Below are 21,194 nucleotides of genomic sequence, written 5' to 3'. Positions count from 1 at the left end.
GGCCTGGGCCATAGAAAGGTTAGAATCCCTATCCTAAGAATTTGTTTCAAAATTCAGTATTTCGTATAAACAAAACTTGTGTCTAATTTTTATTACTGCAATTATTTTTAAAGCAAAAGTATTATACTGTTTTATTAGTAACTTAAAAAAACGTAATTGTAATGATGCCAAATATTTATGCCTTCTGTATACATTTTTGGTAAATCAAAAATGAAGCAGTTTTAATTGAAATTGTAACAAAAAAGCGATTTTAATTTCCGCATACATGTAAGTTTTGTCATTTCGAAAAATACAATTTTATTTTATGGTTTAGTATTGTTTTTATTTTAAATTACATATGGGGGGCATCGTAATCTGTTTAGGGACTGTAAAGGTCTTAATCTAGCCCTCCTGATACTTCCTCCTGATTGGCTGCTGCTGGGTAATGCAGCCAATCGGGATGGAGGAATAGCAAGAGCCCTGCTCTCTCCCTCCTCAGGGAAATCCCGCGGCCCCCCAAGCCGGTCAGGTCACATGTTCAGAGAGGTAATACCGGCCCCTTCCTTTTTCAGAGAGGTAATACCGGACACATACATGTCCAGAGAGGTAATACCGACCCCTTCCTTTTTCAGAGAGGTAATACCGGACACATACATGTCCAGAGAGGTAATACCGGTATACACAAACATGCCCAGAGAGGTAATACCGGTTAACACATACATGTCCAGAGAGGTAATACCGGTATACACATACACGCCCAGAGAGGTAATACCGGTATACACATACATGTCCAGTATTACCGCTAATTTTTTACTGGTCAGTGTGTCCAAATACAGGACAGTCCGGTACAATACTGGACACCTGGCAACAGTGTGTGTGTGTATGGTCAGTCTGGCAAAGCAACACAATACAGTATACTGTAGAAAGCTATGATCCAAGCAACCACCGTTTACATAAAGTGATAGTGTTCAGTTAGGTCTACAATCAACAATGATGTTTATCGTGTAGAATCCTTTGCACTTGACAATATCTTTCTGTTTATATTAAGTTTATGATAGCTTATTAGCAGCATTTTAGTTCATGATGTGAAGGTCAAGGTCCCAAGGTCAAGGTCCCAAGGTCAGCTCTCCCCACCTTAAAGAAATACTTTGTAGTTTATTGTATCTTGTTGCCTACATACTGTGAGCAGAGTACAGTACAGTGTCTCTCCAATCCTAAATGTTCACAGTGAATTTCAGGTCCAAAGAGCTAACCATCTGTTATCTGGGGCACAAGGCAATTGCCATTACAAAGAGAATTTTGTGACCCATTTTATGAGTCCTCTATGTTGCAATCAGAACTTGGTACCGTCTTATAACTTGTAGAATAGTGGAAAGAGCAAAAGTCCAGAAGGGAGAAAGCCACACACAATTTCTGCGTCCATAGAGGGCCCCTAATCACGGTGGCCCAGTACTCAATTCACTATTCCAACGTTTGCTTCAGATGTAACATGCACCTACCTGCGCACAAGGTGTTCCTGTTTGCTTCAGGTGTAACATGCACCTACCTGTGCACAAGGGGTTCCTGTTTGCTTCAGGTGTAACATGCACCTACCTGTGCACAAGGGGTTCCTGTTTGCTTCAGATGTAACATGCACCTACCTGTGCACAAGGGGTTCCTGTTTGCTTCAGGTGTAACATGCACCTACCTGTGCACAAGGTGTTCCTATTTGCCATGAGGGTGAAGTCAAATTCATCCAGATACAAATCTTAAACGGATTACAGTATACACACACTCTATGCCACTGTAGGTTGGGCTGATTGTATATTTGTAATGGCAAAGACAGCAGCCCTACATGCCAGGAGAAGGGCGTCTGCAAACCAATGATATAAATAAATATATTAATATATTTTGTTTGTTTTTTGGGGGGGTTTGCAGTTGAACTGCCCCTTCTCATCCACGGGGAGCCTGTGCTGAGCCCGCGTGGCAGGAGACCATCGGTTTCTTCTTGTGGCAGCGATCAGTCTTGCCCTTTAGACGAACTGACCACACCTTTTGGCAGCAACTTGGAAGATTTCCCCCTGGGACGCCCGTCTCGCATCAATGTTGGTAACATCTGCAAGAAGAACCGCCCAATAACCCGCTACGGGCCGCACAACCTTCCTCAGTCCGGGTTCTCCCACCTCAGCCGCCAAGGGAAAGCCAACAACAACATGGAGGACGGATTCGCAAAGTGCTGCCTACAGACTGACAAACTGCGCTGCACAGAGGGAGTGGTGAGTGCGTTTCTTTCGTACAGACGGGAAAATGCCGCGTGCCATTACCGCGACGTTGTCTCCCTCACGCCGAGCCTACAGATATAGGGTAGGATAAAACCTCAAGTTGTGTGAAGGAGATTGCCGAAAGCTACGTTTTGTGAGAGGGGGTGTCATTTGGAGGGGAGGGGGAGATTTGTCAGTGTGGGACCGCTGTCCTTGCAGAGATACAGAACTCACACACAGCCCCCGTCAGAACCCAAACCCACCACACCATCTATATTTGTGTCAAAAGGAGCGCTACTGGGGTTGTGACCTCATGTATATAACAAAAGACAAGAAGCCCCCAGTGCTGCACCCAATATGACAAATTATATAGTTAAATACATATCTGTTTTTCTTCTCGTAAGGGAGGGTCATTTAGTTCAATTATTTGGCCAAAGCATTTTAAAGCTGCAGTTCAAGCAATATCCTACATGTGTGTTTTTAACTAAATCGGTTCTGTACTATGAGAAAATACTTGTAGCATTTTAAAAAAAGACCCTTTTAATGTATTCTAATGTAACAAGCATTTTTGTTACTATAGCAACCATTTACAAAGTCACATCCCCTTCTGAAACAGCATCACCTTCATGAGCCCTGCCCTCTCTAGCAGTGAACCAATTGAACCTAGTACCTGCCTGGTCACATGATCTTCTTCACAGAACTTTGGCTGTCAGTGCAGCAGAAGATTACCCAAGATGCATTTAGTGAATCCCCAGCCAAATCTTCAGCGTTCAATCACAGAAGAACGGATCGATCAGCAACTTAGCTAATCACTTGTCAGTGTGCAGATTGTAATGATGCGCAGATTAAACGACAGCTTGAACTGCAGCTTTTAGCTTGCGAACCCACGCCAAGGTATCCGCTCTTTTGCAAGTCCTAACACTATCTGCAAATGTTCTCTATGGATGTATCGGTGCCAGTGGCGTAGCTAGACATGTGCGGGCCACCGGGCAAAAAAAAATTCGGGGTCCCCTCAGGTCTCTCTCTCTCTTTTATCCTTTTCGTGTTTCTCTCTTTGGTGGGGGGGGGGGAGAGAGTGGCCCCCACGAGTGCGGGCCCCCGTGCTATAGCTTCGCCCCTGATCAGTGGAGATACTTGTCTTTTGAGAGATACAGAACTGTTAGGTGTTGAGAGGAATAAACTGCCACAATATTACACTGGCTTTTGTCAGCACTATAATGACTGAACATATTAGTTGTTCTGGGGCAATGGTAAGAAAGACCGGGGCATAAGGATACTAGATAGCCAATTGTAACGTGCAAACACAATAAGTCGGGCTTAAAAGGGTTTATACTCTAAATCTGCGACGGCCAACTCCAGTCCTCAAGGGCCACCAACACTTCAGAAGGATATCCCTGCTTCAGCACAGCTCTTCGACTGAGCCACCTGTGCTGAAACAGCGATATCCTTCAAATCTGACCTGTTGGTGGCCCTTGAGGACTGGAGTTGGCCTCCCCTAATCTAAATGGAAGAAGTTCTGATGATTCACGGATCTATTTCTTCTCTTTTAGTGGAAGAGTGCCCTGCAGGCGTTCTGCAACGAGGAGTTTTCTATCAAGACACGGCACTACCACTGCTGCAAAAAGGAAGGATTAGAGAAGGACGCTTGCTTCAGCAACGATGCTCCTAACCCAACCTACGACTTCTCTCCTAAGGCAGCTCCCTTGCAGGAAATAGGTAGCGCTGACCTCCCCTCCTTGGGTAGTCCGCGAAGCTTCAAGCCCTGCCCTCCCACGTCACCCAAGTGCCAGAAGGAAAGGCAGTTCAAGCTTGCTAACCTGTCCTTCCCACCGGGAGAACCCAAGTCCAGCAACATCCAGAACATATGCAAGCTGAGGAAGTTTCGGCCCGTCTACTCCCAGGACCAGCTTCCTCATTCTGGATTTGGCGCCTACGTGCGGCAGGCCAAGGCCATTACCCGCATGGAGAGCGAGTTCAAGAAGTGCTGCAAAAATGACAACGTTGCCTGCGCTCACACAGCTGTAAGTGCTGGATTTCAATGAGTTGCTTCTCCATGTCAGCATTGTTTAGCTGAAATCACTTTAAAGACCCTTAGATGTCATCTCTTTTAAGGTAGCCTTCTCAGAAAGAGACCTGGTCTTCCAAAGATGATGACATCTCTGCAGAACTTGGCTCTTGATCCAATAAATCATACAGCTAAATATATAGTTACATACTAGATGAGGTTGAAAAAAGACATGCGTCAATCAAGTTCAACCTATGCTCAATTTAGACGTTAGATAACTTTTCCTTTCTAAAAAGATGTTCAACCTTTAGTGTTTGTCATGTCCAGAATACGGGAAACAAACTCGCAGTGCGGGGTAGTTTAGATATATGTGATTGTGGCTCTGGCCTTAGGGACAGGTGGAAACCACTGCGGCTACCACCGGACTCCAAGGGGCTGATTCTCTGTGTCGCAGTGGTCGTCTTCACCACATGTACTATCTAGGGTTGCCAGGTGGCTTCTCCAAAAATACTGGACACAATGGTGAAAGTTGTGATGCGCTACCAACACGCATTCACTTCTCCATGCTGTTTCCTCCTCCCCTTGTCCCCACCCTCAGGCTCCTGACACCTCCTCCTGATTGGCTGCATTACCCAGCAGCAGTCAATCAGGATACAGGAATCTGTCCAGCCCTCTAGCAACAGCCCTGCTCTCTCCCTGCTCAGGAAAATCCCGCGCCCCCCCCAAGCCGGTCAGGTCACTATGTAGGTAATACCGGACACATACATGTCCAGTATTACCTCCATTTGTTTTTTACCGCACAGTGTGTTCAAATACAAGACAATTCAGTTCAATACTGGACACCTGGCAAGCCTATCACCCCCCAAGTATTAAGGAACATCTAAGTCTGGTATCCTGCCATGGCAGCATTGTACAGGACCTTGCCTAGCGCAGAACCCTATTTTGAGTTTTATTGCACAGTAAATGTGTTTGGGGAATGGAGAGGTTAGTGGAGGTACTGTAGGTGTAGGTGCTTAAAGCTGCAGTTCAGTCAATATCCTGCATGTTTGGTTTTTTTAATAAATCAGTTCTGTAGTAAGAAAAAATACTTTTAGCATTTTCTGTTTTTAAAAAAACAACTTTGAAAGACCAATTTTCTTGTATTCTATTTTAACAGCCATTTGCTAAGGCACTGCCCCTTCATGTCCTGTCACAAGCTCTGGCACACCCCTTTGTCAGCCCTGCCCTCCCTCTAGCACATGTCAGTGCAGGAGTGCTCATGAATATTCATGAGCTTCCACTGCCAGTCAAGCAGATTATAAACAAATGCCAGCTTTTAATATGTCACCAAATTTCGACCTATCAATACATGGAAAACGAATTGAGCTGCAGCTATACAGTTCTTTAGGTAATTAGAGATTGCACACATAAAACTATTGAAGTAAAAAAATAAATGTAAAAAAAAAAAAAAAGACTGAACTGCAGCTTTAAGTGTAGTTGAATGTTACCTGCTCATCATACAGGGTGCTATCAGAGTGCCGGCCGCATTGAGGTGCCTCAGTTCAGTTGAATTCATGCAAAGTATCTTCCAGGACACGTGTAACACAGTGTGAGCAGCCTCCCTCTGGGGAAGTACCATTTGTTTATACAAGTCATTTCTTGTTTTTTTTTCTCCTTCTGGCAAAACAGTGGGAAAAGGTTCTGGCCCAGTTCTGCTCCCACGATCTGGCTGTGAAGACGAAGCACTATGAATGCTGCAAGAAACGGGACAGAGCCGGCATGTACAGCTGCTTCGCCAGAGAAGCTACTTATCCAGAGTACGACAAGGAGATCGACATCCTCAACCTGAGTAACGTTACCCTGGAGAGCCTGGAGAAGCTGTGCGCAGGCGCCAAACTCCTAACTAAGCAGTAAGCAGAGCCTCCAACCTTCTGCACATACACATACTCACTACCACTGTAGTTGCCTGCACTGGGTGGAGGCACTGCTAAGGCCCCAGTATTACCTGCAGCACGCGTGCCTGGCGGCGCGTGCGCAGTTGAAAGCCGCGTTGTGCGGTCTGTAGGGGAGCGATGGTATGGGGCGGGGCCATGACGCGGCATATCTGCCCTGTCTGACTGCGCACCGACCACGTGATCGCGGCACGGGAAGACAACATTCTTGTCTTCCCTGCCAGCGTACGCGTCACAGCGCCTTGCGCGCCCACACACACACGCGGCCACTGCGGCCTGCCCCATAGAGGGCTGTGCGGACCTGGCCTAAGCAGTGTCTACGGAACGTTCCCGTAACCTATGCAGCTTACCCCACACACGCGACTGTGTAATAGGTACATCTGGTCTTACAGGAGCCCAAAACGCGTAGTATACCTGCTAAATACGTGCATATTCAGAGGGTGTGGAGAAGCACTTTCTTATGCTATATCAACCAGGGAATTATTACTATTATCGTTTTATTTGTAAAGCGCTAACATATTCCGCTGTGCGGTACAATGGGGATACAGAGAGTTGATAATTACATAGAAATAAGGACAAAGACTGGTGAGGGCCCTGCTCCGGAGAGCTTACAATCTACAGGGTATAAGGGCAATGTTGGAACCACAGGCAAAGTGGCTGCTCATTGTGGGATGGAGTGTGCCTCAGGGTGGGGTCCAGTCTGGCAGCTGATCCCATTAAGGTTTGGGGGTGTGGATGTTAGGGAGTGTTAGCATGGAGTTTGGTCCAGCCAGACAGCTGGTACCAATAGGATTGAGGGGTGAAGCGGGCAGATATTAGGGGTAACTCTCACCTCTCTGGAATTCCCTGCCATTCGCACCCTTCGGGGAGTTTTTAAATGTCTGAAGGTTTGGGGGGGGGGGGGCAAGGGGGGTTGAGGGAGAGACTGATGGTGCATGGTAGGGAATTCCAGAGAGAAGGGGGCAGTGCGGGAGGAGTCTTGCAGATGGTAGTGAGAAGAGGTGATAAGGTCGGAGGAGACACTGATGTCGTGGGCAGAATGGAGGGGGCGTTAAGGGGTATCTTTGGGGACGAGGCCTGAGATGTATAGGGGGCAGCGTTGTTGAGAGCTTTGTAAGTCAGGGCTAGATTATCCCTAGGCAGCAGGTGTGGTGTGTTGTTGAGATTGTGGTATTATTGTTAGTGAGGGAGAGTTTGGGTGTAAGGGAGAATGGAGAAAGAATTTTGCACATGTTAAGGTAACGGCGAGACACCCAGGAGGAGATTGCGGAGAGACAGTTGGTGACAAGGGACAAGAGAGAGGGGGAGAGATCAGGGGAGGAGAGGTTGGCATAGAAATTATACTGAATCCAAACATTTTATTAGTTCGCCAAGAGAAGAGGAGTAGAGTGAGAAGAGCAGAAGGCCAAGGACAGATTCCAAATCAAACTGTTAAAGAACTCAGTTGGGTGATTGGTTTATACAAATATAATCTTATATTTGGAATTATCTTATCATCACACACACAAACAAAAGATTTCCTGCCGCCAATAATATGATCAGTAGAGATCACAGAGCCTGGCTAGCCTTATCTATAAAGATGTTCAATATGGGGTACCATTTACAATGCATTCCTGATTACAGAGCAATCTATTGCTGATCACACTGAAAGTAAATGCATTATTTTATGCACAGAAAGGCATCTCAATATTACCAGGGAGATGGCGCCATCTAGTGGAATCAGACATGCAGTGCGATACAATTAAGCAGTGTTACCAATTAAAGAGGCTACTTAATATACGCAGTCTTTGATTACCTTTAATGAAAACTAATTACCTAAGTTGCCGATCGATTCCTTCTCCCATGATCGATCAGCAAAGATCCTGCTTCCAGGGTTCACTAGAGGGCCTCCTTTCAGTTTCAATCAATCTTGAAATCAGTGTAACTCAGCAGCTACAATGTATTCTTATATTACTAAGGTAACATTATTTATTGTTACAGTTTACAGCTCATACTGCTGGCAACATTAGCAACAAAGTATTACAAACAGGAAAGTGTTGCAAAAATATTGCACTGCTGGGAAGATGTGCTAAAGCCTGCTATATAAATCAAAGGAAGCTCAGTATATTAAAACTCATTATAAATCGCATTAAGAGTTGAATAATAAATGTAAAAAATAGTAAGTATTATATACTACAGAACTGATTTTTTTTTTTAAACACACGTACGATATTGTATGGATTTCTCCGTTAAGTGGAGTAAATGGTTCTGTAACATAACAACCCAATGGGGCATAATAAAGGATTTCAAAATGTCACTTTGTATATTATCTCCCTTTTTAATGTACAGTGTTGTGTTCACTGGTGATAAAAGTGCCCAACTATGTGTGGTTAGAAGAAATAGATCTATAAAATGAGGCAGAAAAGGGGACACCCAGAGGTGAAAAATGGCATCCCCTAACTTGCTTTGCAAGGTTTGGTTTAAACTAATGCAGGGCAACTCCAGTCATCAAGGGCCACCAACAGGACAGTTTTTTTTAGCATATCCCTACTTCAGCACAGGTGGCTCAATCAGTTGCTGAGTCGAAGTCTGAGCCACTGATTGAGCCATCTGTGCAGAAACGCGGACTGATTGAGCCACCTGTGCTGAAGCAGGGATATCCTGAAAACCTGACCTGTTGGTGGACCTTGAGGACTGGTTTCCCCCCCCCCCTCTCTAACAGTCAAAACTCTTCCATCAAAAAGCAGATGTCAAAGTTCTTCGCTTTGCAAATGTCATGCATATTTTCACAAGCATTTATTTTTAGCCTGAAGAGGGTGCTCCGCTTATCCTGTATTTCTCTTCTGCCCAGAAAACAGATCCCCCTGCTGGTGTCGGACCTCCGAGAGTCCTGCTGCAGGCTTCCCACTGAAGAGAGACTGCAGTGCGCTGAAGTGCAGGTGAGTGCCGGAACAGGCAGCCTGTCTGCTTTCACTTTATAGCCCAGATCCACAGGGCTCCGCTATCACAGGGCCCCGCTAACTCTGGGTCCCGCTATCTCCGGGCTCCGCTATCTCCGGGCTCCGCTAACTCTGGGTCCTGCTATCTCCGGGCTCTGCTATCTCCGGGCTCCGCTATCTCCGGCCTCCGCTATCTCCGGGCTCCGCTAACGTCTAGTTATCAAACTCCGTAATGGACGTTATGTTCCCTGAGGATAACGCGAATCCACAAAGCTAATTCTATGCAAAAAGAGCGCCCGTTAGTCATCTCATTAGCATAGGCTTAACGCCACGTGATGTCAGCCCCGCCTTGCGTTCGCTTCAGATAACATGGCGTTAAACCTGTCTCCCCCAAAGGCGCGTTCCTCCCATCCAGACCCTGGTTAGGTGTTTAGTTAAAGTTAGAAAAGAGAAGACAGGACAGAGCTCCGTAAATAAAATGATGGTAGTTAAATCAGACCTAGCTGTGGTCTTACACTTATGCAGACCCCGTAACAGACCTAGCTGTGGTCTTACACTTATGCAGACCCCGTAACAGACCTAGCTGTGGTCTTACACTTATGCAGACCCCGTAACAGACCTAGCTGTGGTCTTACACTTATGCAGACCCCGTAGCAGACCTAGCTGTGGTCTTACACTTATGCAGACCCCGTAGCAGACCTATATCAGGGCCTGGGTGTGAATAACGCCAAGTTTAGCTCTGATCCAACTAACGTAACGTTAAATCCCTGCGGTAACTATACCGGAGCGCTGGGGATAATGCGCTGTTACAGGGAACACCTCTATTGCATATCAATAGCACTAACATCCATTAGAGTTACCGCAATGCCCACTTAGCACTGCATTATCGTGCTATGAACATACCCGTTAGCACTTAACGATGCAGTAACTTCAGTTAGCGCATTAAGTCGATGACGGAGCCCTGAGGCTCTGTGCTTATGAGCGCAGACAGTGTGCGGTATGAACAGACACATGGCTCCATCGCTCTGCCGACGTTGGAGATTATTTACAAGCTGCACATTTTGCAGCACAGAGCTGCCAAGCTCTGATACACGGCGGACTGTACAGATATATATATATATGTTGCTGAACTAACCCTCTTCTAAAAAAACCTTTTTATTGCATTACTAATATGGTATCGTTTTATTGTAGGGCAGAGACAGAAGGGTATACGTTTGTGAGACGCACACTATCAGGGCAAATCTTATTGACCTATACATTGCATCTATGAAAAAAAACTTCCCATAAAGCAAATGCTAAATTAAATAAAACCACTCGTTCATACACTTCATTTTACTATCTGAAAGCGCCAGGTAGAGGAGACCAGAGAGTGATTACTGCTGTTGAATCCTTGGATCAGGCAGATTCACTTGAAGTGCTTTTACAGTGGTCCCTGTCCCCTGGCCCTGCTCCTCTGCAGGAAACACTAACCAGCGCTGGCTCTGCTTGCAGCCTGCATCTGCACTATGGCACTCGTCTTTCCCGTCCAAGGGACCATCTGGTGTTTAACTCCGCACGGAGTTGCTGCAGAACACCTGCCCAGGCTCAGCCGTGGATTTAGCAGTGTGGGATTCAGACTAGAAACTTTGTAATGGTGTCTGAGAGCGTTTTAAATCCACTTTCCGTTCATGTGTGTACGGTCATGGGCTGGAACGGGCTTCTTTTTCCCCCAGCCATAAATTTCAGAGCCATACACTACTTTTATACCCAATGAGAAACCCAGGTGCTTTTCAAGCTTGAGTCTTCCTGGAATCATTAAAGCTGCAGTCCAAGCTGCCATTTTTAAATGTTTTTCCCCCCCTTTAATGTGTGCATCAATACAATCCACACAATAAGTAATTTGCTAATTTGCCGATCGATCCGTTATCCAGTGATCGATCGGCGAAGATTTGGCTCTGGGGTTCACTAAATGGCTGTCAGTGAAGCAGAAGAGGACCAAAGATGCAAAGTCCCGTAGGGAAGATCATGTGACCAGGTAGTCACTAGATACAATTGGTGCACTGCTAGAGAGAGGGCAGGGCTCAAAAAGGGGTGTATCATAGCCTGTTTCAGAAGAGGAAGGGGATGTGATTTTGTAAATGGTTGCTATAGAAACAAAAAATGCTTGTTACATTATAATACATTAAAAATGTAATTCAGAGTTTTTTGTTGTTGTTTTTTTTAAAGTGCTACAAGTATTTTCTCATAGTACAGAACTGATTTATTTAAAAAAAAAAATACACATGTAGGATATTGCTTGGTCTGCAGCTTTAAGACGAATAATTTCCATTGAAAGGCTGGCTTCACCAATATTCAATGTAGCCTTTCTTCCGAAAACTATCTACAGAGTTGATGAGTAAATAAGATCTTACGCGTAGACCTATCCGCCATATACACTCGTTCACCCAGTTTTCATATCTCCATTCCAGCTCATTTGTATCGATGAGATCCATCTCCCATAAGGTGTTATTTCCACCTTTTGAGTTTCATGGGGTAACCCTTCAGCATCCAGCCCTGGAGATTCACAAAGAGGAAGTCTGCACAGAAAGACCCCGCAACTGACGGCCCTTTGTCTTTTCTTCCCTCCGACAGAAAGACGAGTTCATCGAGACCCTCTGCAGTGCCAAGAAAGTCTCTTGGAAAGATTCCCAGAACTGCTGCAAGAAGAAGAGTCTGGAAAAGGTCCAGTGCTTCAGCCACTACCTGCAGAGTGTCTCCGTGGCGACTGCTCAGAGCCACACCCAGGAGTAGGACAACTTCTGAACTAATGCGGGCAGTCTCTCTTAGGCCGTGCCTATAGTGCCATCGATGGCGACACGACGGGTGACGTCACCCGTCACCTCCGACGAAAGTTATATTTCGCCGGACGTCATCGTTGCGGGTTTCCGGCCATTTGATTGGTTCAAGGGCCGTCACGTGAGGCGACAGCCCTTGAAAAATCAAATTTTGGCGGCTACCAGTTTTCGCGACGTCGCTCCAGCGCATTGTCGCCGTCGCACTTACTATAAGCGCACGCGGCGGCAATGCATTTGTTTTCAGGCGACTTTGCGTCTCCGGCACTATAAGCGCGGCCTAACACTCGCCATATATTCAGAGGTTTAGGGACTATTTTCATGCACCTAGTCCATATCTTTGGAGATGGACTGCAGGCTGTCCAGAGTCCGCCTTGGGATAAAATGTGTGCTGCTGAAGACAAAGTAACATCTTTTCAGATACCCAACTTACCAAATTGATACATTTATATAAATCCTAGTTTTTAGCACATTCTGGAAGAAGCTAAATCCGGTTTGGATTGTTTGATTCACTTTAACTCTTCATTGCTGGAGGAGTCGTCAGCATTGTCCCATAATGCTTTGCAGACCCCTTGAGCAGAAAAAAAAGGTTAATAAGCTTCTGCATTGTGTCTATGAAACACCACAATTATTATCACACATTACTTTTTAACTCAGACCCAATGGGAAGGAAAGAGGCCATTCTGTAGCCCTATCTCCGTGACTATTTTTTCTCAGTTTTATATAGAACATTTCAAGCTCCGCCTTAGATGTGAGGTAGGTAGAATATGATTTCTCTTGCGTGCAAAGTGACTTTGTTTATTGATACAACTTTGTAATCTACACGTTTGAAGTGCAGTTAGGTTCACGTTTGCATTTAATTGAGTGAACAATCACATTTTCAAAAAAAAATGATATATATATTTTTAAAGTTGACAGGACGCAAAAAGATGTCGGTATTTGAGTGATGAAAAAAATGGCTAATATTTCTGGTTTTAGTGGTAATTAAGTAATCTCTGGCATTTTTTGTATATACACAACATATGATGAATAAACGGTTCAATAAAACAATACATGCAGCCTATTGTGGTACGTTCCTTCTGCTTCTGACTCGCACACTCTGAACCATGCTATGAAGAAACTGATTCTGTGTATGGACGTGCAAATACCTGTATGAAATTGTCATTTTCATCTTCTCTGATGCTTGCTGCAGAAATCCTCTAACTGGTTAATAAGATTAATAGGTTCCAGGCCAATCCAGTCTTGGAAGGGATTAAGGTTAACAGCCATTTGGCGCGTGTGGAATACCAGCTTTTAGTGATGAGCAGTGTAAGAGTCCAAACTAATGTTTTATAAAAGTATGGTAAAGATACAGCCTTGTAATGCATTGCAAGGTCACTCCAAGGTCCTACCAGACAATGACAGTGATGTGTAATCTGCCTCAACAATTCCCATATTCACGATTGCACTTTGTATAGGCACAGCTCTGATTTACGCAGAAAACAGCAGGTTAAAGTGTTGTAACTGGAAGGTATGTTTCCTTATTCATTGACTAGAGTCTCGCCCAGATATAGATGGGCCTTTCCAATTACAATGAATACTCCTGTTACTGAATATCCAAATTACTGTTTTATTGTCATACTCTCCCCTATTCAAATCCCTCTGACAGAATCAACATATTTATTTGGGGCCAAAAAAGAACCCAAAAGGTTAACTCGATTCTTCCAGGACCCACGCGTTCTTAAGGTTACCAGGCGGCTTCTCCAAAAATACTGGACACAATGGTGAAATATGCGACATGTTCGAGACGCACACGCCTCTCGCCACTCCATGCTGTTTCCTCCTCTCTTTGGCCCCAGGCTCCGGAGACCTCCTGATTGGCTGCTACTGGGTAATGCAGCCAATCAGGATGGAGGAAGAAACCCAGCCCCCTAGCAACAGCCCTGCTCAGGGAAATCCCGCTCACCCCCCTTTCCCCCCCAAGCCGGTCAGGTCACTGTCCAGAGAGGTAACACCGGTATACACATACATGTCCAGTATTACCTCTAATGTTTTACTGGACAGTGTGTCCAAATACAGGACAGTCCGGTTCAATACGGGACCCCTGGATACCGTACCTGGAGGTCTAGTATTATAAGGCTGCTCACCTGGGCCAATTCGTTTAAATTCCAAAACTGAGAGTTCCTAAAAAACCTACTTACCTGATGTCCGCCAACCCCCGCTGGGAAAACACTGCGCTGACACGCGTGGGTGGAGCTTGCAAGCGGAGACGCACGTCAGCACCGTGTTGATAGCAAACATCTACCCCACCACTTTATCTGTGAGTAGCACTGCGTATTCTGGCTAAGTATGAAAGAATTGGACGATATGACTCTATGGAGGTGCGTTTGTTTTGCCCTTGTCTTTTTACCTGTTGCAGAGAGGTCTGCTCCTGTAGACCGGGGGGCTCAACTCCCCCAAACAGGTCGGGTTTTCAGTATATCCCAGCTTCAGCACAGGTGGCTCTGTCGAAGTCTGAGCCACCTGTGCTGAAGCAGGGACTGATTGAGCCACCTGTGCTGAAGCTGGGACTGATTAAGCGACTTGTGCTGAAGCTAGGATATCCTTAAAACCTGACCTGTTGAGGACTAGATTTGAGCCACTCCTATAGAAACACAGAACTGCACGCTGTTTTGCTTCGGGGAAATAAGGACTCGTCTAATAAAGTTACTTTCACACTCACACAGGCATATTTATTTAGCGTAATCACTCTAGGTCTCTTATTGAAGAGCAAAGCACATCTCTTGTTATTGCCTTGTTTTTATATACTGAAATGACATGTACATTTATTAAATAGGGGGATGGGGGGGGGGAAGGTTTTGTGCAGATACCGTAAGAATATACAACTTTCATTTAATTTGAGCCATGTTCCACACAAGTTGTGTGCAGATAATACAATTCCGGTCCTTTTATCTATAGGAGAAGAGAGAGGAATTGGGACCTTTGGAATCTAATAACTGCTCTGACCGCGTGAACCCAAGAATCTGGTTACATCTGCTTTGCGTATCAGCTTGAATGATATCCTGTGACTGCTCTATAGTAATGAATCATTCTAAAGCAGCCATCCTCCCAGAAGCCTATAGGACTGTAACTCATATAATATTAGTTTCTTGCCAGCTCTGAATGTCTGCTCTTAAAACCCCCCCCCCCCCCCCCCCACGATTTTCTTAATCCATAGTAATGTTTAGACTGCACTGGGATAGAGGTGCGCAAACTGGGGGGGAGGGGCATTGCGGTTACAGAGGTCCCACGCTCTCCCCCGAGGTATTTAAATTAAATGCTGGGGTACCGCACGAGGTCTCTGTAACTAACTTAGGCTGCGGCCAGTCAGGGAGCGCGCGCGTGCGCGGTGATGTCACGCGCTCTGCTCGGACGGGCGATTTGTGGCCGGCTAGGTGCCTGCGCGCGGGGGGGCATGTCGGGGGGGGGGGGGGGAGGCGCGGCCATGACATCACGGAGCTGGTTCTTCCTCATTGGTCGAGCCGCTCGCGTGACGTGCCAGCGAGCGCACAAATCAAATTTGCTTGCCTCTGCACGCGCAGGCGCTCGTTCACGCTGGCCACACACATTGCAGCAATGTGTTTCATCGCAGCCTGCGCAAGCGCCCGCTCAGCATCACTCTGGAGGAGGCCTTACCTTGGCTTCCAGCGATTCGTCATCGTGGTGACCCGGTGTGAAATGACGCCACAGGGTCTTGTGACATCACGTTGCCATGGCAACGTGACATCATTTAACGTCGGAGGCGAGAAGGGGAGGAGAGCAGGCAGGATGGAAAAAGATTGCGCACCCCTGCACTGGGGTAGAGGGAAAACTCCATTTTAAACTCCCGGACACTTAATATTATCTTAAAAGTAAAATAATAAAATGCTAAATAAAAAAAACCACGCTTTAACGTATGTATGTATAATCTCAGTTATATAGCGCCAACAGTATAGGCAGCGCTCTCCAACTTACAATATAGGAAAAATAAAGTACAAACAGTGGGGAAAAGAGCAGAAAGTATATGACGATACAAGGCAAAGGGAGGCCTTGCCCAAAGAGCTTACAGTCAAAGTGGTCTATTGGGAAGACTTACAAAGTAGGAGTAAAACAGTGCAGGGGGTGATGTGCACCTAGAGTCCGTAGTGTAGGCCTAAATAATGTAATGAGAGGCTTCTTCTCAGGTGGACTTTCTGATGGGCTTTAAAACAGAAAGCTACGTGACACGTGGAGTGGAAGAGTGTCCCACGGGCAGGGAGATTAGTGAGAGAGATTTAAGACGTGAGAGGGCTGTAGAGGTAAAAGGTATAAAGATGAGATATCCTTGGGTCGAGGCAGTTGGGGGGGTGGGGGGGGGGGAGATCAGAGTTGAGATTGATGAGGATTGTAGAGTTTTATAGGAAAGGAGGCGAATGTTGTAGTTGTACAGAGATAACTAGGAAGTCGGCAGAGAGATTTCAGAAGGTCAGGCGCAGATATGAGTCTACCAGGGCAGGAGATGATTTGAGCAGCAGCGTTTTTAATTGATTGTAAAGGAGAGCGATACGTGAGGCAAGGAGGCCAGATACAAGAATGTTGTAGTAATCAATACAGGAGAGAAAGAGGTAATGTATTAGGCTACGGCCCCAGTGTCTGCGCTGCACGCGCGCCTGCCAGGCTGGCGACGCGTGCTTCCGAGTTCCCCAGTCTGCAGTGAGCTGCAGGGGGAAGGCGTGACGGGGGCGCGGCCATGACATCACCCGGCAGGTTCGCCCTCATTGGCTCAACCGCCGGGGTGTGTGGCCTAGCGCTCCATCGCTAGTTTCCCTCACAATTTTCCTATCTGCAGGAAAAACTGACGGCGCAGTGAGGCGACCGCCCCTAGCAGCGGGCCCGGCCCTATTGAGGGGCGGTTCTTGTCCCCGCCATAGCGAGCGCCGCAGTAGCCAGCAGGGACCAAGCCTTAGTGTTTTAGCCGTTGTGAAACAGGGGAAGCGGTGTGTCTTTGCAATGTTGTGGAGGAAGATTTAGTACCTGTGTTTATATGAGGGGAGAAAGAGAGGGAGGAGACTAATGTAACGCATAGATAGCGCACTGGTGAGACTGGCTGGATAGTGGTGTTCTTGACTGTAATGGAGAAGGGAACAATAGGACTGTGGGTGGGAATATGAGAAGCTCTGTGTTAAGCTTGAGGTGATGAAGGACCATCCACTCAGATTGCTGATAGGTACTCTGTGATTGGTGACTGGACTGCAGATGTAAGGTCAGGTGCAGATAAAAAAAGATAGGTGTGTGTCATCAGCAAAGAGATGATCGCTGAATCCAAAGAAGTGAATGAGGTCACCCAGTGAGAGCTTATATAGCACAAAGAATAGGGGACCTAAGCCAGGATCTGGAGTTACCAACAGAGAGTTCCATAGAGGTAGAGGAGTTGGCAAAAGAGTCATTAAAGGAACGGTGGGAGAGGTTGGAGGAGAACCAGGAGAGGACAGTACCACCAATGCCAAGAGAGTGAAGAATGTGCAGGAGAAGAGGGTGGTCAACTGTATCGAAAGCAGAGGAGGTCAAGAAGTATCAGAATGGGGTAGTTTGGCGACATGGAGGTCATTAGTTACTTAGGCGAGTGCGGTTTCCGTTGAGTATGCTGTACGGAAGCATGATTGGAGAGGGTCAAGTAGGTTATGGGAGTTGAGCAAATACAGTATGCGTAAAGAAACAAGTTGTTCCAGAAGGAAAGAGGCAAACCATTGAGAGTGACTGGGTGATCGTTAGAAGGGGAAGAAGGGTCAAGGGTGTTATTCTTGAGAATAGGCCAGACAATAGCATGCTTAAAAATAGAAGAAAAAAGTTCCAGGGCAAAGAGGTGAGTTAAAGACATGAGTGAGGGTGGGAACCAGAGTAGAAGTGAGAGGTTTACGGAGATGGGAGGGATTGCGGTCAAGGCTCCATGTGGGGGACTTTGAGAAGAAGAGCAGCAGAGAGGCTTCATCCCGTAGCCAATGGAGAAAAGGAGTCGGAGGTAGAATGAGGTGGATTTTGTGAAAGTAGCCTGAACATATTGGAAGATGGGATAGTGAGGAAGTGATAGTGAGGAAGGAGCAGGTGCCATGGTTGTGAGAATATAAAGAGAAGAATTGAGAGAGACTTTGATAAGTGAAAGTGGGGGCAAGTTGAAGAGGCAGCACCCTAAAAAAATATATATATATATTTTGTTTTGTTTGTTCGTTTAAAAAAAAATATATATATATATATAAAGCCTTCTATTATCTTTATTGAAAACTAATTACCTAAGATGCTGATCGGTTCGTTTGCCTGTGATCGATCTGCTTCCCAGGGTTCACTAAATGGCCGCCTTTCAGTTTCAATCAATCCTTCAGTCAGTGTAACTCGGTAGTACAATGTATTATAATATTACTAAGGTAACATGATCTATTGTTACAGTTTGCAGCTCAAAGTGCTGGGAATATTGGCAACAAATGATCCCAAACAGGAAAGTGTTGCAAAGATCTTGCACTGCTGGGGAGGTGGGCTAAAGCCTGCTATAGAAATCAAAGGATGCTCAGTGTGTCAAAACGAATTAAATGGCATTAAGAGTTAAATATAATGTAGTAAGTATTATCTAATACAACAGAAATCATTTATTTAAAAAATAACAGACGTAGAATATTGCATGGATTTCTCCTTTAAGGGTTCTTGCTAACAATAACAAGACAGAACTTAATAAGCACAAACTGGTTATTGAATTCTTCTTCGTCACATTTAGCCACTTCTTAATTTCAAACCAGAATGTTATTGAAGTTTGTCTGTCTCTGAATTCAGTTTTTGGTTAAAAAAATAATAACCACATGGCTCCTTTAAGACATTCACTGCTAGAAGTTCCCAGAATACATCATTATAGGCACACTTTTCCACTACCCTACACATCCCTACAGGAAGGTTTGAGCGAGCAAGATAAGGAACGTTCTATTTTTACCCAGCATGCTTCATTCACTGTGATGAGCAGGACCATGGTGAAGGCACAAAGATAATCACGCACATCCATGTAAAAGTACATTCTTTTTTTAACACCCGTATAGCCAGAAGACCCATGGACAGGAAGCGGAGTAATTGTATGTATTTATTATATATATATATATATATATACAGGCATACCCCGCTTTAAGTACACTCACTTTAAGTACACTCGCGAGTAAGTACATATCGCTCAATAGGCAAACGGCAGCTCACGCATGCGCATGTCATCACGTCCTGAACAGCAATACCGGCTCCCTACCTGTACCAAAGCTGTGTGCAAGCAGGGAGACTATAGAGCCTGTTACAAATGCCTTATTTACATCAGTTATGCACGTATATGATGATTGCAGTACAGTACATGCATCGATAAGTGGGAAAAGGTAGTGCTTCACTTTAAGTACATTTTCACTTTACATACATGCTCCGGTCCCATTGCGTACGTTAATGCGGGGTATGCCTGTATATATGTTTTAGCAGGAATTATTACATTGAGAGTGACCTCTCGTGTATAAGTATGTCCTGGGCACCGCGTTATGTTAACAATTAGAGACGGGCGAAACGGTCAAAATCCGTGTCGCGGAAATTTCCGAGCTTTCCGTTCAAAATCCGTTCCGCGGTGTAAAATCCGTCGGCGGGTTGTTTCAGTTTCAATCCGTGCGGATCAAAAATCGTCAGTGGATTTTAAGAATCCAAATCCGCCCCCGAAATGTTGCACCTCTCTATTGACAGTACATAGTTACGTTATACGGTATATTTACAGATATTTCACGTGCGTTATGGACGTATGTATGGCCGTATGTATGGGCGCATGTAACAGTTACAGACCAGATTAAAAGTGAGAGCTGAATTAGCAGAGAAAGGTCCTTCAAACCACTTCAGTGCGAAACATTGTAGCAGATCTCCTGTGAAGTGCAAAGCCAAAGAGCAAGTGTTATTGGGTGAATAATAAACCAACAGTCTATACTTCTGGGTAGCAAATAACTGCCTTTTAATCTTATTATGAATTAAGGGGCTTTCAATTTCCGCCTGAAAGCGGAAAGGGTTAAAGAGGGCCTTCAACAGGCCCTTATTGTCACACAATGCGGTGACTGAAGATCCTCCCCCAGCTTGCAGACGTTTAAAAACTCCCTGAAAACTCACCTTTTTAAGGAAGCCTACTTGCTATACCTCTAACATCCAACTCCCCTTCACCTCCAACCCCACTGGGACCAGAAGGGCCAATCTCCACCCGATGTAACAAACCCCCCCCTAAAAAACAAACCTTAATAAGATGAGCTGTCTGACTGGGCCATATCCCAACCTGAGCGACTCTCCATCCAACAATGAGCAGCCACGTTACCTTCTTGTTTCAACATTGTCCCTATTTCCCTTTAGACTGTAAGCTCTCCGGAGCAGGGACCTCATCACTTCTTTGTATCTCTGTGCGGGTTTGTGTTCACTTGTATGTAACGGTTTATGTAATACTAGCTGAGAGACCCGGCGCTGTCCGGGACCAAAACCTCCTGCTCCCTCCTCTCTCCACATCCCTCTCCGCCTCCCCCCCCCCTGCGCAGCTCCAGTTCTCCCCCCCCCCCCCTGCGCAGCGCCAGGCATGTGTGTCCCCCTACATATCTCTGGCCGTGTCCCCCCCTCCCCTGCGCTGCTCCGGTCGCCGTTCCCCACCCCCCCGACCAGCTCCGTTTCCCCCACCCTGCGCAGCACACAGTGAGACACACACACAGCGAGACACACACACAAACACACAAACACAGTGAGACACACACACACACACACACAGTGAGACACGCACACACACAGTGAGACACACGCACACACACACAGTGAGACACGCGCACACACACACAGTGAGACACACGCACACACACACAGTGAGACACGCGCACACATAGTGAGACAAACACACAGTGAGACACACACACACACACACACACAGTGAGACACGCGCACACACAGTGAGACACGCGCACACACAGTGAGACGCATGCACACACACACACAGTGACAGATACACACACAGTGAGAGACACACACACACACAGTGACAGACATACACACACACAGTGACAGACAGACACACACAGTGACAGACAGACACACACACAGTGACAGACAGACACACACACACACACACACACACACAGTGACACATACACACACAGTGACAGACACACACACAGTGAGACACACAGTGAGACACACACACACACACAGTGAGACACACACACAGTGAAACACACACACAGTGAGACACACACACACAGTGAGACACACATACACACAGTGACAGACACACACACAGTGACAGACACACACACAGTGAC

The 21,194-nt window shown here is 46.0% G+C and overlaps 1 protein-coding gene across 1 annotated transcript in view; it reads left to right on the top strand.

Annotated features, from left to right (window-relative positions):
- Positions 1-12,946, top strand: part of ECM1 (extracellular matrix protein 1) — a 32,561-nt gene extending 19,615 nt beyond the window's left edge. Inside the window, exons 3-7 of the mRNA XM_075607595.1 lie at positions 1,897-2,234; positions 3,770-4,240; positions 5,893-6,113; positions 8,986-9,073; positions 11,684-12,946. Coding sequence (XP_075463710.1) covers positions 1,897-2,234; positions 3,770-4,240; positions 5,893-6,113; positions 8,986-9,073; positions 11,684-11,842 — 1,277 coding nt within the window. The 3' untranslated portion in view covers positions 11,843-12,946. The remainder of the gene's footprint in view (positions 1-1,896; positions 2,235-3,769; positions 4,241-5,892; positions 6,114-8,985; positions 9,074-11,683) is intronic.
- The last annotated feature ends 8,248 nt before the right edge of the window (positions 12,947-21,194 follow it).

Source organism: Ascaphus truei, chromosome 7 (genome assembly GCF_040206685.1).
Source record: "Ascaphus truei isolate aAscTru1 chromosome 7, aAscTru1.hap1, whole genome shotgun sequence".
Taxonomy (NCBI): domain Eukaryota; kingdom Metazoa; phylum Chordata; class Amphibia; order Anura; family Ascaphidae; genus Ascaphus; species Ascaphus truei.
This window is presented reverse-complemented; position numbering and strand designations above follow the sequence as displayed.